Source organism: Anarhichas minor, unplaced genomic scaffold (genome assembly GCF_050575085.1).
Source record: "Anarhichas minor isolate MPS153535 unplaced genomic scaffold, ASM5057508v1 ptg000013l, whole genome shotgun sequence".
NCBI lineage: Eukaryota > Metazoa > Chordata > Actinopteri > Perciformes > Anarhichadidae > Anarhichas > Anarhichas minor.
Genome location: NW_027466459.1, coordinates 2,285,351 through 2,303,462, shown reverse-complemented (window position 1 = coordinate 2,303,462; position 18,112 = coordinate 2,285,351). Strand labels below are relative to the sequence as shown.

General features: G+C 40.8%; 1 protein-coding gene across 1 annotated transcript in view; it reads left to right on the top strand.

Annotated features, from left to right (window-relative positions):
• LOC142948814 (uncharacterized) overlaps window positions 1-18,112 on the top strand; it is a 46,780-nt gene that overhangs the window by 11,498 nt on the left and 17,170 nt on the right. The window contains exons 5-33 of the mRNA XM_076090924.1: window positions 127-240; window positions 413-472; window positions 599-860; window positions 1,073-1,187; window positions 2,430-2,520; window positions 2,605-2,711; window positions 3,534-3,762; window positions 4,520-4,645; window positions 4,793-4,910; window positions 6,574-6,712; window positions 7,206-7,316; window positions 7,771-7,840; window positions 8,856-8,993; window positions 9,785-9,949; window positions 10,033-10,127; window positions 10,223-10,349; window positions 10,854-11,109; window positions 11,386-11,438; window positions 12,762-12,865; window positions 13,474-13,625; window positions 14,770-14,908; window positions 15,580-15,690; window positions 16,081-16,260; window positions 16,377-16,616; window positions 16,711-16,867; window positions 17,130-17,258; window positions 17,484-17,634; window positions 17,728-17,771; window positions 17,863-18,081. Of these exons, the coding sequence (XP_075947039.1) occupies window positions 127-240; window positions 413-472; window positions 599-860; window positions 1,073-1,187; window positions 2,430-2,520; window positions 2,605-2,711; window positions 3,534-3,762; window positions 4,520-4,645; window positions 4,793-4,910; window positions 6,574-6,712; window positions 7,206-7,316; window positions 7,771-7,840; window positions 8,856-8,993; window positions 9,785-9,949; window positions 10,033-10,127; window positions 10,223-10,349; window positions 10,854-11,109; window positions 11,386-11,438; window positions 12,762-12,865; window positions 13,474-13,625; window positions 14,770-14,908; window positions 15,580-15,690; window positions 16,081-16,260; window positions 16,377-16,616; window positions 16,711-16,867; window positions 17,130-17,258; window positions 17,484-17,634; window positions 17,728-17,771; window positions 17,863-18,081 (4,002 nt within the window). The remainder of the gene's footprint in view (window positions 1-126; window positions 241-412; window positions 473-598; window positions 861-1,072; window positions 1,188-2,429; window positions 2,521-2,604; window positions 2,712-3,533; window positions 3,763-4,519; window positions 4,646-4,792; window positions 4,911-6,573; window positions 6,713-7,205; window positions 7,317-7,770; window positions 7,841-8,855; window positions 8,994-9,784; window positions 9,950-10,032; window positions 10,128-10,222; window positions 10,350-10,853; window positions 11,110-11,385; window positions 11,439-12,761; window positions 12,866-13,473; window positions 13,626-14,769; window positions 14,909-15,579; window positions 15,691-16,080; window positions 16,261-16,376; window positions 16,617-16,710; window positions 16,868-17,129; window positions 17,259-17,483; window positions 17,635-17,727; window positions 17,772-17,862; window positions 18,082-18,112) is intronic.

Here is an 18,112-nt window from a genome sequence, read left to right as displayed (position 1 = left end):
GGAGTGAACCAAGGACAATGGAAATAAATGGGACAAGCAAAACCGGAAGTCATGAATCACCATGTCAAGCTATGGAATTGCCACTCCCTCACCTGCCACATTAAGACCTTGCCCCCTGCTATAAAGAGCTCGGCCTCCCTTCCATCTTTCTCAGAGATCCTGTGGAGAAGAAGATGGCTATGGCTAATGAGTGGCTGCTGTGGCTGGCCCTGTCTGCCGTTGGAGCTGCCTGGCACAGCGGTACATTTACCACATTCCATTCGGCAGCCTAGCAAATATGACAAATGGGACTATTAACAGTTCAAATGTTTATCCATATGCTACAGCCTTATTTTGTTTTAATATAGTTTAAGATTTGATTATTGATTACTTGACAAATAACTTGACAAATAACTCTTACTTCTTTCAACAGAGGCAAAGTCTGCTGTGAACGTGTTCTCCTCCATATCCCAGATTCCTGGAAAAATAACAGGTGAGCTTGTTGGTTAGTAACTGTAAAATGTGTCCTTATGTAGGCAATGTGTGAGAATTCATTCATGTAGGTGAAGGCCTGTGTAAAGTACGGCCACTGTTGTGGTGCCATGTCCTGTCTTTGTAGGCGTGAGTCCCATCCACAACGGCCAGGTTTGCAGTACGTGGGGCAACTTCCACTTCAAGACCTTTGATGGAGATGTTTTCCAGTTGCACTCCACTTGCAACTATGTCCTGGCCTCTTCATGCCGGAGCAGTTACAAGGACTTCAACATCCAGATAAGAAGACAGGAGGCTGGCGCCCATCACACCATCAAAAGCATCATTATGAAGCTGGAGGGTTCAGTGGTGGAGCTTTCTGAGGGCTCTGTGATCGTTGATGGCAAATCGTAAGTTTACTCTTAAAACTCTGCCCTTTCCTATTAATATCTCATAAAAACACCAAAATGAATGGTTTGGATTGCATCAGCAATAAAAAAACATCAGCCATACAGACTTTCATCTACTGACACCCTTTGCTTGCCTTCCCATATGGGTTGGTACCATTGACAATCTACCTTTGACTCTAATGACCAAAATAATGTGATTTTTCCTTTTGCAGAGCCATCCTACCATTCAGTCAAGGAGGAGTGCTCATCGAGAAAACTCCCACCTACATCAAAATCAAAGCAAAGCTGGGATTAGTTGCTATCTGGAATGAGGACGACTCTTTTCTGGTAGGATTGTGGCTGTGTTATTGTAGGAAATTTGGGGTTTGGAAGTGTGTTTTAAGAAATTATAATAGAAGTGTTTAATGATTCATAATTAAGAAATCATAATTAGAAGTGTTTTGGAATACATAATTAGAAGATTCATAATTGTAAGTGTTTTAGAATTTGTAGTTAGAAGTGTTTTGTAGTTAAAAGTGTATCTTAGTAGAATTTGTAGCACCTTAATATTTGCTTGTGAAACTTGTGAAGGTTTTTGCCAAAAGTTGCAAATCCTAATCTTTATATAGAATGTTTACCATAGAAGTGTTAAGCCATAAAAGACAGTCATTGAATGTATTAAACTGTGAAGAATAGCCAAGGGAAAGTCAGACTTCTAGACAGACATTTGCAGGTTGTGCCCGCGCGAGGGTTTTCGGAAGCCTGACGCCAGGAGGAGGCAACCGAAATTAGCCAATAGGAATTAAGATGGACAAAAGGGAGGGGATTTCAAACTGTAAGAGGAAGTGCTGGAAAGGAATTCACTCTCTTCCTACTCGGCTCTCAGCGTGGAAGCATCTGTGTTTTCAGGCTGAGTCGCGAGTGAATAGCTTTTCCGCGCGGATCATATTATTATATATTCTGTTAGTGGTGTACTTCATTCTGTAATTGTATTAGCTTCAGTAGGATTAAATACTTTTTAATTGTAAACCAGTTTATGGTAGATTTATTAAGAAGCAACTCTACTGTAAAACAACAGTGGAGCGTGCTCTCCGGCCTTCTCTCGGTGGGGGAGATTCAACCCTCCACATTATGACCGTTATTGTTTAAAAGTACTGTCAAAGCTTCAAATGAAGATATTACAGAGTAAGGCTGCACATTGAACAAATGACTATCATGACAATGTCATGCTTTGTAATCTAACAAGTGGCAAGTGTTACATTAGCCTGTTGATTGAAAACAGAGTTAATTAAACAGACAGACTTGGAGAATGCTACTAAAGCTGCTTTGGGAGCGGCTGTGGCTCATTGGGTAGAGAGGATCGATCCTCGGCTGCTACGAGTCCTATGCCGAAGTGTCCCTGGGCAAGACACTGAACCCCTAACCGCTCCCCGGGCGCTTTTCAGGAGCAGCCCACTGCATAGGGATGTATAGGGATGGGTCAAATGCAGAGAACCAATTTCCCCTAGCAGGATGAACAAAGTATAATAAAAAAACAACTGTGCTGCAGATTCTAGCTCCTGCTTAAGGCGATGCTTTTTGTCCTCACAGGTTGAACTGGACCTGAAGTACAAGAACCAAACATGTGGTCTTTGTGGAGACTTTAATGGAGTTCAGCTCTACAATGAATTCTACAGCCATGGTACACTTTGACCCACTTTAACAAGTCAGTCAGTGTAGACGTGGCCACAAAACTAAGATGTTTTTTTAAATATTATCCAAACAGGTGTGAAAATATCCCCAGTGGATTTTGCTAACTTCTGGAAAATGGATGGTCCAACTGAAATCTGCTCTGACTACACACTGGAATCAACTCAAAGCTGCAAGGACATGGTGAGGCTTCACTCAGTTATAATGGAATACTTATTAAACCATGGCCAGTCCCTGATTTCTTAGAGGTTGGCCCTTATTTTCAGATAACTATGTCTTGCGGTGTCAGTGCAGACTGAATGCTACTGGTAACAAAATGGTAACAGTAACAAGACTGACATATATTTCACACATAATGTTTGTTTTGACAAGCTTACATTGAGTCTGAATACTGTCATGTGTCCTGTACAGTAAAACCCACTTCTCCTATTTGCACAACCAGTGCAAATAGGAGAAGTGGGTTTTAATTGGCGGCCACATAATATCATGCAGAGTCAGAAAGCTTCAAGAGGCCCTGCAACGTTATGTTTACCTTCAGTGTTACTCACCAAAACCCATTATACCCTTGAGGTCAAACATATCTCTCACTCCTTATAAAATATTTGCAAAGCTGATTTTAAATCCAGTATTGTTTAAATACATTTTTAATAGCTTGCAGCTTGGTGCGTTAACTGATGAACCAATCAACGAAAAAAAGGTCCATAGCACTACAAGAGGTCTAAAAGTGGTCATGCAACCGTCCTATAGTTGGACTCAAAGCTCAGTGCACAAAGATAGACAACAATATTTCTAGTGTGTCAGCAGAAAGGGTAAATAATCACCAGCTGCCGCCTGGTCATACATTCATTTTCAGTAATTCCACAAGTTGACATTGAACAATATGTGTGGCCTTTGTAACGATTTTGACAGAATTAATGCCGATATGTTTCAGATTCTTGCCTGCCTAATAACATGCTATCTTCATGTCTTCGCCTTCGGCTCCATTCCTGTCTGTCTGTCCTGTAGAAACCTCTGTGTGAGCAGATCCTCACAGGGCCGGCCTTCAGCAGCTGTCACAGTCTGCTGGACGTTGCCTCCTTCACTTCTGCCTGTGTTGCGGACCTCTGCCACTGCGGCAATGGCATAGATGGACACGCAGACCCCATCTGCCTGTGCAACACTGTGTCCGAGTTCTCCAGACAGTGTAGCCATGCTGGTGGAAAACCTCTCAACTGGAGAACCAAGGAGCTCTGCTGTGAGTAGACTCATTAGACACTAATTATTGAATATCTCATTGGTAGGAGGGCTTGTCCAAAAAGTGTCTTAGGTGTCTGTGTTCATTGACTTAAAACACGCAAAGACTAAAAATCACATTAGGAAATTAGAAAGAAAAAACTTCTGAAAAGTTCACTCTGACATCATTTCCCGTCAATGCTGAAGTTTGTAGTAAGCATATCAAGAATGTTGGTCAGTATTTGGAGGAGACAGTCAGAATGTTGCACTCTTGGTTTGGATATTATATTTGGATACAGTCACATTTTTAAAAAAGCAGATACAAAATACAGTGTATAGGTTGCAGCAGTTTTCTAATATCTTTTTAAAGAAAAATCAGGAGTTTATGGGTTGTATCACTTAGTATAGTTGATTAAAGAGGTCATGAACCTTGACGTAGAGCTGTGATTAAACTGCTGATGAGACTTCAGGCCCTTCCACACCAGCACCAAGGTTTCTCCAAACAAGAACAAGCAAGACCAGGGCTACACCGACAATGATGGAAATGATCTCCTAACTTGCAAAATTCGGAGCAAACTCATGGGTGTGTTAGATGTAGAGACTATCTATTGAATGTTACAACCCTACCCCTTCTTAAAGCTGAGCTTAGAGAGCGGGGACAGGCCATTGAGGGGCTGGAACCAGGCTACAATAGTGAAGTTTGTGTGATTATATGCTCAGAATGAGAGTCAGAGAGGTTACGTAAGTCAAGTGGGGAAAAACATCTGATGTATTCACAGGGAAGTCATGTCCCTACAAAATGGAGTACAATGAGTGTGGGAGTCCCTGTGCTGATACCTGCTCCAACCCAGAGGCCAGCCACACCTGTGACAACCACTGTATCGATGGATGCTTCTGCCCCGCAGGTACAGCAGAGTGACACACACACACACACACACACACACACACACACACACACACACACACACACACACACACACACACACACACACACACACACACACACACACAAAGACTGTGTTACAGGACAGTGATTCTTTGATTACTTTCAGGCATGGTTCTGGATGATTTAAATGGAAAGGGTTGTGTCCCAATGAACGAGTGCTCCTGCAGCTACAACAGCAAGACCTATGGACCTGGGGAGTCCTACTCCAGTAACTGCAAACAATGGTAAGATACAGAGTGTGTCAGTATGTCTGCATGTCTGCAGGAACATTACAATTGTGTTAGTTTTCCAGAAAAATCCCATTCACTATGTTTTATTTAATTTGAGGATAAGCCCCAAGATGCACCATCTTGTTTTCAGATATTTCAACAGAAATAAATACATTAGATAATAGTAAACAACACAAAAACAACAACATAGTAACACCAACAAGAACACACGCATATGGGTTTTCCCATAATCCCAAAGTGTCATCTGCACAAACGTAAAACACTGCCACACAAAATAACATTGTGTCAAAGTACTGAGTCAAACGATGCACACAAAACTAAGTCTAATGTGCTTTAAACTTAAAAGCACTTCCCCCAATTATTTTGAAGTTGCAGTGAAACGGAAGTAAGATCCTCTGTAGCTTCTGTACTGTGATGTATTCCCCGTGAAACGGAATATTTGAGCAGTGTACAGTTACTAGAGGGATTGAAAGCAAATCCTTCACATTCTATTGGACTGCTAAAAAGTGGGCGGGTTTAGAGTTTATGCATGGTACGACTGTTGGGTTAGGTTTAGTGTTACTGTTGACTCAACACACACACACACACACACACACACACACACACACACCTCCCTTAACTCTTGTTAGATCAGGAGGAGGACGAGGTAGAGATGAAAGGGAAATATTACCTATTTTCCACCGGCTCGGTGTCACTACATTTATTGAATTAAACCTTAGCTGCATTGTTTTGAAAATACAAACAAAGCTTATGCTTACATATTCAAACACTCAACTCACCCTATCTCTCTCCATATTGCTCCGTTTGCACTTTTATATGACCAGTGTGGCTAGCCAGTCGCCCAGAGTCTTATGATATTTTTTTAAACGCCCCTGAATGCAGAATGAGTCATCAAACATTTTAAATCGTTTTATGGAAAAGACAGGGATTGAATGTAAAACTGCTCTGAAACAGATTTTCTGACATATTTTGCATATGACAAGAGATAAATGAACAATTAACACATGATTAAAACTGGGAAAATGTATTATTCATCTAATTTAAGTGAGTATATGATGATCTAAACCCACTAAAAACGGTTTTAGGTGTACAGGATATATCTTGACAAATCTACAGATATTACTGAAATCTGCATTTAAATGATTAGACCTTTTTTGGATGTATTTTGATAACTGATCAATAATGGGAAGTAAATTGAAAGTAAAACAATTATTTGATTAAGATTTACTTTATCTTTAATAAAATCAATGAGGCCTAAAAGTGCAGAATGAATCCAAAGTCCTCATCAGTAACAAGAATAACTAACATATCGATACTTGAAATGATATCTAGTACCAAACAGCATCTTTAATATGAGATTTTTATTGGAAAAACCTTTTTATACAAAAAAAATGCCTGATTGCACAGTGCTTTGAATTTGAGGTATATCGTAATCAGATTTATATACAACAGTGTCATCTGCATATAAATGAACAAAACAATTGGACCAAAAATTTGGAAGATCATCACTGAATTTGTTTTAGATTTTAGCGGTTTAATAAATAAACTGCTGTGATATAAATGTGTGTCTAGTGCAGAGATACAGTAGCTCCCACAATATCTTCTGCCTAGTTTGTTATGGACTTTTAAATGAAGATGAACTTGTGTGTGCTGACAGTGTGTGTGAGAGTGGACAGTGGAAGTGTGCGGAGGAAAACTGTCCAGGAATGTGCTCTGTGGAGGGCGGGGCTCACATCAACACCTTCGATGGAAAAGACTACACCTTCCATGGGGACTGCTCCTACGTCCTGGCTAAGGTAGATCACATCATGACCAGTGCTGTAATACCACACACACACACACACACACACCTGCCATGGTAATATACAAACATGGCACAACACTGCATCACAGGCCTAGACAAGACCTCAACCTCAAACCAGTCAAAGCTATTACTAATACAAGGTTGTGATTTATCATCCCATATATTGAATCAGTTCCTTTAGATATTAAAAAGGGGAAACGTAAAGTAACCAAAGTGTGTAACCATACCTACAGTACCAACAAGGTTTGGAAACGGGTACGGCTTCCAAATTGATTTACAGATCTAACATTAACAACAAAATCAACTAAACATACGTTATTATACAAAGTAGTGTGTGTTGAAAATCCAGCCACACAGTTAGTGTAGTTAACGGTCCTACACAACACACACTCCTTCTACCGGTATTCTATACCTATCAGCTGCTAACTGCAGCTATGTGGTTTCAGTTGGGCAGTCGTTGGATAGTTTTGTGTTTGTATGTTTAGGACTGCAGTGGAAACCAGTTTGTGGTTCAGGGACAACTGGTGCAGTGTGGGCTGACTGAGAGTGAAACCTGCCTGAAGTCTGTTACCTTGGGTCTGTCCGGAGGCGCTCATGTGAGTATGATGCACACACAGACACTCACATACAAGTGTGTTCATATGTTTCATGATCCAGAACAACAATATTACAAAAGGAAGGTTTTTTTCCAAAGCTATTCAGCATTATTTGTATTACATTAGGAAGGAAATGAGCAAAATATCTTCATCTTTCATCTTCATACAATTAAGTTGTATATTACTGAATTATGTTTTTCTTACATTTCAGTACGCAGTTAAAATAACCTTGTAAACTTGGAGCTAGATTGAGTCTATTATAGTGATTATAATTTCTACTTTTATGTTTTAATCAAACGTATAATATTACAAAAAATAATCAAATGTGAAAAAGATACGATGAAGAATAATATACAAAATACTTTCAATGTAACTGTTTTCGATTGAGAGAGCTGCTTAGCTCATTGAAGTGTAAAGATGTGAATACTAACATCTGGTCTCCTGTCATATAAAGGTGATCACCATCCAGCCCAATGGCAAGGTGTTTGTGAATGGCATCTACGCTCAGCTACCGTTCTCTGCTGGTGAGAGACACTCCACTGTACAGTCCTCACCTGTCTGTCTTCTCTCTCTGTCTGACATGTAGAAACATATAGTTAGCCCAAATGATCACATATACAGTATATTTTTCAGTTGAGCTGAATAAGTGAGGAGTAGATACACACTTCATTTAAGTTCCTGTCAGGCTTCTCAGGTCCTAAATAGTTCACTGTAAGGCCCAAACTATGGTATCTGATTTCTTACTTCATACAAATATTTAAATACGGCTTTAAATCTGTCCTCATGTTTATATAATACAGAACTTAAGCTGGTTTCTATATTCCATAGTTGTTTTCATTCAGTGAAGTGAAACACTATAAAACACAACACATTGTGGTTGGAGTCACTGTCCTCGCCTTATTATAGAAATCCGGCTGGCTTGCCGGCCCGGTCACACACAGCTGTCCTGGTTGACGCTGAAGTTAAATCTGTTGAGAACATAGCAAAGGGTAAGGGGCTGTGCATGGGCAGGAACCATGTGCAGAGCTTTGTGGTTCAGCCTTGATCGTCAACTCCGATGAACATAGTTGCCTGTGGCTGTGGGTGGGAAACTAATGAGGACCAATGTCCTGGTTGCTGCACTAGCAACACCCACTGGAGAGAGTGTGTTAGTGCCAGTGTGTGTCTTATGTGATGAATTGCATTGCTGGCTGATGAAAAGGAGTGGCTGGCGTCATCTTGTGTCCATGTGAGGTCGTTCTCTCACCGTCACATCTCAGGAGCATGCCCACCAGCTGGACCATCTTTACTGCAGAGCCAGCGTCATTTCATTTGTTCATGCTGTTGGTTGATCTTTGCACTACTGTTTAGTTTACCTAGTTAGTTCATTTAAAAAAAATTAAAATGATAAAGAAAATGATAGATTTCAGTCTGAATATGCTTTACCTGTGAGCTGTTTTTCTGACTAGCCTGATGGGCAGACAGATAGTAGTTCATTCTGTCACTTCCCTTCCACTCTTTTAACAAACTCCCATCCTCATCCTTTCTCTTACCCCCCAGCTGGAATCTCTGCCTTCAAAGCGTCCTCCTTCTACCTGCTGGTTCAGACGGCTGTTGGAGTTCTGTTGGAGGTGCAGCTCCAGCCAGTCATGCAGCTCCACGTCTCAGTGACCAGTGACTACCAAGCCAAGACCTGTGGTATGTGAACTAAAATGACCTGTGTGCTCTCCGACTGGAAGCATCCCTCAGAACTCAATAGGGATGGTGTTATTCATCCCTATTGGTTGTTGCAAACAGTGAATATGTGAATATCCAACAATGTACTGGTTGTCTAGTCAGTATTTTGGTAACATGTTCTATTTTACGCATGTCTATAAGGCATTACAAACATACTCATAAATATTCATAATGCTTTTTAACAACAATCTTAACACATTCTAAAGCATTTAGATTCATGACTAGTAAGTTAAAGTATCTTCATACTTCAGCTTGTCACTCACTGACTTGTTTTGCAAGCATCATAGTGTATCATAATTTCCATAGCTCTAATGCATCACAATCACTGTTACAAAGCATTATATTGTTATTATAAGTCATTGTTTGCTTTAAGAAAAAAAAGGAAATCATTTGACTGCGTTCTTGTGATGTTCTTTCATAGATTACTGAAAGCCAACAATAAGTTATAAAGACATTATAAAGCATTGTGCAGTTTTTAGTTTTATAGTTTGGAAATATTTCATTGATGGACCTCATGATTTGATTAAATGAATAAATCATTTTTGTGAGCTGCCCAAGCGGTTACAATTTAGACAATAGTTGCTATAGCGGCACAATGTGGATGACTTCATGAATAGATAGACAGAGAGCTGCTGAAGCCGTCGTGACTTTCACCTTGTAAAGATGAGGAGTGATTCCTCTGTTCTGTGAACGAGTACCTCACAACCACTTACAGTATATGTTGTCATTACTGTGATGCTGTCTGCCTGCAGGTCTTTGTGGGAACTTCAACAGTAACCAAGCTGATGACTTCCTCAAGCTCAGTGGAGTTGCAGATGCCACAGCAACCGGTTTTGTCAACAGCTGGAAGACACATGCTGGTTGCCCCAATGTTAAGAGCAACTTTGAGAACCCCTGCAGTCTTAGTCTGGAGAATGGTAGGTCGCACTCATTTAGATTCTCTGTTGTCACTGTGGGTTCTTCCGAATTACTGATGTTGGCCTTTGTTTGTCAATGACAGAGAAATACGCCCAGCACTGGTGCTCCATGCTGAGTGACCCTGAAGGAGTGTTTGCCTCCTGTCACTCAGAGATCATCCCTGACTCGTACAGAGAGGTAAGGCTCACAGCTACGGCTTTCACATATTTCTGTGGACCAGTGTCCAGACCGTGAGGCATTCTTTTAACATTTTTTATTTTGTCTCATCACAGAACTGCATGTACGACAGCTGTAACTGTGAGAACAGCGAGGACTGCATGTGTGCTGCGGTCTCCTCCTATGTCCATGCCTGTGCAGCAGCAGGAATCCAGATGAGCGGCTGGAGGAAGAGCATCTGTGGTGAGTGGAGAGTAATTGGGAAACAGAAGAATCAAACCCAACCTTTGGATTCAAATGTGAGACCACGTTGCAACAGTCAGAATACAAGTGGTCTTACTGCTTTCATTATGGATACTTTTGTCTGATACCAATGGGACGTAACAAGGCCTTGTTTGGGATGGTCACGTGACCTTTGACCTTGTGAAGCCAGTCATGGAAACATCTTGCTGCAGTACTTGTGCTTTGAAAGGTCGATACTGTGTTGAGTAGTCTGCTTCGAGCACAACATCCCATCTGAGTGTTCTGACATACACACTCACTGTTTGCTCTATTCTATACACACTCTGCGATACCAAAGGATCACACGTGAGGATTCATTTATTTTAACCCAAATTACTACAAGTTATGTATAACTACTTAATTATTTGGTGCTCTGTATTTGTCATTCACTGGGTCTTATGTGTGATAGTTGCAGCGGGCACGGTCTCACAGTTGTTCACTGATTCTGTGGTCTGACCTTCTCAGGGAAATACGCCAGCTCCTGCCGCAGCAGCACGGTCTACTCCTACAACATCACGTCCAGCAGCCGCACCTGCCGCTGCATCAGCAGCACAGACCTCAGCTGTCACTTCTCCTTCCCGCCCATCGATGGCTGTGTCTGTGCAGAGGGAACCTTCCTGGATGACACTGGGAAGTGTGTCCCATCTCAGGAATGTCCCTGTTATGACGAAGGCTCCGTGGTGCCTGCCGGACAGGTCGTCAACAAGGACGGGGTCATGTGGTATGTACATGATATATTGCACAAGTTTTTATTAGTTATTAGCAGTGATGTGTATGGAAGTCCATAGGTTCAAATGAGTGCACTTTTCACCTTTTATCTGCTTCTAAACTCTCCTTTTGTTTACAGTTGGATTAGTGAGCTTAGAAGAACAAGTCAATATTTGTTCTTTCAATTATTTGTGATATACCAAAAATATGACAAATGTTTAAACAGTGTGCTGTAAGGTTATATACGTATGTATATTAATGTGTTTCTTTGTTTATATTTCTCCACTAGCACCTGTAAGGAGGGCAGACTGGGCTGCATTGGGGAGTTTTTCACACAACCATGTAAGTAACATTATAGCTGATGAGTAGCGAGCGCTACATTACTTCCTGATCGTAGTATATGAACTCAAACGGCTGTAAAGTTAGATTTGAGCTGTCCAGCTGTGACAGATTCAAACCCTGAGCAGTTGTTGGCTGCCCTCATTGGCTGCATCATTTTAACTCATTTTATATTCATAAACAGAGTTTTAAATGATGTTTAGATGGATACCTACAGTATCTCATGTATGTGTGTTAAGTACAGCGTTGAAGTCAGGAAGGGGTTGAAGACTGGAATTGGCGGGAAAGCTAGCTTGGCTCTGTTAAAATGCACCTACCAACACCTCTAAAGCTGTGCTGTTCAGAAAACAGATTGTGGGAAGCTGCACACAGTCACCAGCTGTTTGTCAATAAATAGTTCCAACATGTAACTCTGTAACCATACATGATCACATTTCTGTTTGTGCAGAGGTCAAACAAACAAGAAGCACGTGCGCTTTAGCAGCTGTTACTTGTCTCACACAGAAAAGATGAATGAAAATACAATTTAACTAATAAATAATACGAAGGTCAAAGGAAATTCAAAGTATAAATATAACATTTGCAGCACAAACTTTATAATTACATATATTACTACAATATGTAGCTTAGAGACATCATTCAAAATTAATTCAAATCATGAGCATTAGAATTCTTTACTAGCATTCAAGCACATCCAATGGGCTCAAGGTTTTGTTTTACATGCCTTCTGCCTTTAGGTGTTTGCTACTGCCATTGGGATCTTTACCTCCCTTTAAATTGACTCGTCATCATTTAAATATATTACAATTGTAAACTACAGAGTTTTTGTTCTGTAGTTGTGATTCTCGGGCTGTGTTTGATTCATGGGGCTTGTTTCTATAGTAAAAAATTGATTTTTATTTTATAGCTAATTAAAAATAAAAGAATAAATGGTAATGGTAATAATATAAAGAATAACAAAGTAAGTGTTTGGAGTTGCTTCTGGTGGATGAACGGGTCAGACTCAGGATTACCTCCCAGGAGACCAGAAGTTGAGCCTGGTTTATTACACATAGTTAACTTATTGTTTTCTGTTGTTTTATTATTCATATTTTTAGTTTTTAACTGGAGTTTGGTTAGGCTTAGGCAACAAAACTACCTGGCTAGAGTTAGGAAAAAATAAGGCTATATACAGATTCAGGATGTAATGTGTACTACTGTTGTTTTTCATCAAGGTATAAAATGCATTATCTTGGATGTCGTATTAAATCAGGAGTGGTTAATGGCTAAGTTATTGACCGCGATTCATTTCATTTCATAAATGATTTCCAATATGTTTGTTCTCAGTGGCCTGTGCTCCTCCCATGGTGTTCTTCAACTGCTCTGCGAACGGTCCGGCTGCTAAAGGAAGGGAGTGTGAGAAGAGCTGCAACACATTAGACATGGCCTGTGTGAGTCTGCAAATACAGATTAATACTTTATATCTAGATGACATGTTTCTTCGGGGTACAGTAAAATATTTTCTCTGCTGGTGCATGGATGAAACTATGGTGGTGGATCAGTGGCGTAAGGCATACGACGGGCTCCAGTGCATGCTAGTAATCACACACACCTTTGTATTGTCTCGTCATGATGAAATAGAGACAACATACATACATATTACCCAGAAATCCTGATCGCATACCTTTATATGATCAAATACCAAAGAAAATAAGAAGCTGTTTCTTCAGCTGAATAGTTTTTAATAGTTTTTTTAAAATGTATGGTTTATGTAGAATATATATATAATGTTGTTAGAGATTGCTACTGACGATTTCAAAAAAAGAAAACAGATGGGTCACCTTTTTGAGGAGATGTAATGCAAATGGCACCACTTTCAAATGAATGTAGGTTTTTCTTTGAACACAGTTGTCTATTTGGCAATCTGAATCACTTGTAAGGGCCTGGTCCCTTCATGGGCCCTCCCATCCCATGGCCCCCCCATCCCATGGGCCCTGTGGAACCTGCACTGTCTGTATTTCGCCCATACAGTGGATTGTAAATTTGATCTATTCTTCAGGTGACTACAGCGTGCATGTCCGGCTGTATGTGTCCATCTGGGATGGTGTCTGATGATAAAGGAGGCTGCATCAAGCCAGAGGCTTGTCCCTGTCTTCACAACGGTGTCTCTTACCAGCCTGGAAAAACCACCAAGGTGGACTGCAACACCTGGTAAGTGAATCACAAGTAGAGTGAAATGCTGTTAAGGTAGAAATATGCAGCAGGTACATCAGTATTTTGTTGCACCTCCATCTGTGACTGAAATGTACAAGTTCAAGGATTCAAGAATTCAAGGATCATGTATTGTCATTATGCAACACAGTTACAGAGTTACATGTTGGAACTATTTATTGACAAACAGCTGGTGACTGTGTGCAGCTTCCCACAATCTGTTTTCTGAACAGCACAGCTTTAGAGGTGTTGGTAGGTGCATTTTAACAGAGCCAAGCTAGCTTTCCCGCCAATTCCAGTCTTCAACCCCTTCCTGACTTCAACGCTGTACTTAACACACATACATGAGATACTGTAGGTATCCATCTAAACATCATTTAAAACTCTGTTTATGAATATAAAATGAGTTAAAATGATGCAGCCAATGAGGGCAGCCAACAACTGCTCAGGGTTTGAATCTGTCACAGCTGGACAGCTCAAATCTAACTTTACAGCCGTGACAAAATGCAGTTGTAGCCCATTTGTAACACAAGAAAAACATACAAACAAACAAACCACACAAAAACAGGAGTACTTTCCTGTAGTGCATTTTTTTGAATTTGCATCATAATGAATGTAAACAGCAACAACAAAAACAATTCTCTGGTCAGATAACATGGTCGACATCTTTACATTAAAATCTCAACTGAGGAAAACATTTTCCATCAACTGTGACTGTGTTTGAGCACCAAGCATCATGATGTGAACACGGAGTCCTCCTCTGGTCCACCGGAGTCCTGCTCTCTGTCCTGTGGTTTGCCCATCAAGTGCTGCTTGAATCTGGATGGAGCCAGGTCTCTGTAAAGATGTTAGCTCAATAGTCACTGACCTCCCGTTGCTGGGTTCTCCTGAGGTCTTATTTCATCCATCTTATTTCCTGCGAACGAACATCTGACAGCCAGCAGTAGGCTGGTAGTGGAGTAGTCTCAGGTCTTAGCTGGGTTAGCTTTGCTTCCATCTCGGCTCTCCTCACTCTCCTCCCTGCAGCAGTTTGGTGGTGTTTGGTCCAGCAGGTCTGGCTAGGTGGTTGGCCGTGGGTGGTGATCGTCCCAAGGCACGTCTTTTATTATAAGCCTGATGCAATCTAACGTGTATCTGTTTACAGCACTTGTAAAGACATGAATTGGCAGTGCACCACCAACCAGTGTGATGGAACCTGCTCGGTCTATGGCGCTGGACACTACATGACTTTTGATCAGAAGCGCTTCACCTTTGATGGCAGTTGCGAATACATTCTGACTCAGGTATGAACACACAATAGTTGTTGAACAGAGTCCTCCGTGAGAAACTTTCTCCATCATTTTCTTCACATGCATAGTCCTGCTCAATGCTGGTATACAGTAGTTCTTTGGCTTGTAACAGAGTCGTGTAATATGAAGTGAATCATGTAATACATTAGAATTCAATTATATATGGTGACCTCCATGGTCCAGGACAAGAGCGTAGGTTTCATTCAAGCATTGGGTTAAGGGGGATGGGACACTTCATTTCCTGCATTCTGGTAACTTTTCGGCACCAATTTATGGTAGAAAAGTATTTATATGTGTGAAGGCAAACACAACATTCAAACACCAGGAGACAATTCCAAATATAAAAATGTCATAGAATATAATGCGTTCTGTGTCTCTTTTAAATATTTATTCTCCTGTAAATCAACTTCTCTTATAAGGTATCTCTGCTGACTCGGCACACATGATTTACTCTTTCCTCCTCTTTTCTATCTTTCGTTTGAGGAAAATAACTTATTTAGAGTATTTTGAGTCCAGCCTTGCTTCAGTAACTGCATCTTTCAGGATGGCTACATTCCATATCTCTGACCTATAAGAAAGATGAGAACCAATGGGTCAATAGTCAAGCAGAGCCACTAATATTGATGATTTGTATGTGTGTGTGTGTGTATGCGTGTGTTCCTCAGGACTACTGTGGCAGTGCTCAGAGTAATGGAACCTTCAGAGTGCTCACTGAGAATGTTCCGTGTGGAACAACAGGAACCACCTGCTCTAAGAACATCAAGATCTTCCTTGGGGTAAACAGTCAACATAAAACTTTTCAAAAGACCACCTGCAATGTCATGACACACAATGAACTGCTGACACAAAGCTGAAATTCAAGATGAATTCACATAGGTAGTCTGATTTGACGTGTCTAGTGTGACTTGCTTTGTTGAAGACGCTTTGGCTGTCCTTCAAAAGGACCATCTTGGTGTTTTCACACAAAAAGACAAAGATGTGAAGATGCAGTCTCAAACTACTTGATTTGTGAGGTGCATCGTGTTCATGGAATGCAACAGAAAAAGAGGAGCTTCTCCTCGCTGCATATAATGTGGACACTGGCTCCAGTGACATTCGCTGAGAAGTTTTCTGAGATGTTGAGATTTGAACTTTGCAGTATGCTGTCAATTTCTGTCCTTTTTCAGAGTGCAGAACTGATTCTAGCAGAGGGAAGCTACCAGCTGCTCTCTAGTGGAAATGAAGAAACAGTTCCATTCCAATACAGCACTATGGGCATTTACCTGGTGATTGAAGCCAACAATGGACTCATCTTCATGTGGGACAGGAAAACCACCTTGTTCATTAAGCTCAGCCCAAAATATAAGGTATGTCAAGGAAGTTTGGGCTTTTAATATGAATACAATTGATTTGTTCAAACAGCAAAAGGCAAGCTTTGATATTTAAATTGACCAACATGACATAAGGAGCTCTACTTTTCCAGGGTCGTGTATGTGGACTGTGTGGCAACAATGACGGCAATTCAAATAATGACTTCACCACAAGAGGCAATAATGTGGTTGTCAGCCCACTGGTGTTTGGAAACAGCTGGAAGGATTTGCCAAGCTGCCCCGACGCTCCGAGCATCACCAGCCCCTGTATAGCCAACCCATACAGACAGGCCTGGGCCCAGAAACAGTGCAGCGTTATACAGAGCGACGTCTTCTCTGCCTGCCACTCCATTGTAGGTTGTTGTTATGTGGACACAATGCTTGAGATAAATGTAGTGGAGTAACCCTGTTTAACTCACTAGTGTATCATCATACTCTACGCTCTAGGTGGATCCTGCTCCATTTTTTGATGCATGTGTGTTTGACTCATGTGCCTGTGACACGGGTGGAGACTGCGAGTGTTTGTGCACTGCTGTGGCTGCTTATGCTGAATCCTGTAATCAAGCTGGCATCTGTATACCATGGAGAACCCCAAAGATCTGTCGTGAGTAACCAAGATGAAACATTTCATTTTTAAAAGCGACAATAAGCACGCAGTTAATACAGTACATCTGAACTAAACTTATTTTTAAGACAAAGGGAGGAAAGTCTATTAAATCTGTAATAACTTGTCTCAATAACGTATCAATTACAACCATTTGTTATCAGTGATAACTATATTTCTTCCCTCAGCCTTTTAAAGTGTCCTATCCCATTTACTGTCCAGTCTGGAATGTGCCTACACTAAGTAGTATTCTTTTTTCCAGCTATTTTCTGTGATTACTACAATCCCCCTGGTGAATGTGAATGGCACTACTTGCCATGCGGATCTCCTTGTATGAAAACCTGCAGGAACCCCTCAGGCAACTGCTCTACACAGATTCCTCCACTAGAAGGTATGCCACAAGCATGAGGTTTTTAGAAACATGACCTAATCTCCAATCAAAATAAATTTAAGATTTAACATAAACATTGGCTGTATTTTTTAAAGTTATGTTTAAAGAGTTGCTTAATAATATCACTCATTCAACCACAATGTCAGGTGAACACAATAATAATGACAAGTATTGAGGAACCGATTTCTTGCAAAGAGTTGCAACAGTTGTTTGTTTTTCAATTAGGTTGCTATCCAACATGTCCTCCTGCACAGCCATACTTTGATGAGGATACAATGACATGTGTTTCGAGAGAACAATGCGGCTGCTACGACAAAGAGGGGAGACACTATAATGATAATGACAAAGTGCCAACAACTGAAAACTGTCTTACATGGTAGGTATTGAATATATCACATGTCCCAAACAAGGTTATCTAACTTTGTGACAGGTGAAATGACAAATATATTTCATGTTATCTTTCTTGAAGTACATGCAGTTCAATGACCATCCAATGCCATTACGATGCCCAAGGTATGCAAAGACTGGGAGAGATTGTGGGTTGTAAAAATACTAACTTTTGTTAATGGTTATTATTTTAACAATACATCTGCTCTATTTACAGCCTGCACTTGCACATATCGTGGAAACAAGTATCCCCCCGGCGATACCATCTATAACACAACAGATGGACATGGTAACTGCATCACAGCAGTGTGTGGGACGAATGGTACCATAGATAAGAGATCATATCCATGCCCAGTAACCACACAGACAACACATATGCCCACTACTGCAGCCAGTCAGTCTCCAACCACCTTTGTTTTTACATCAACCTCACCAGGTACTGCAAAGTATTCATTTTGGAAACTGAA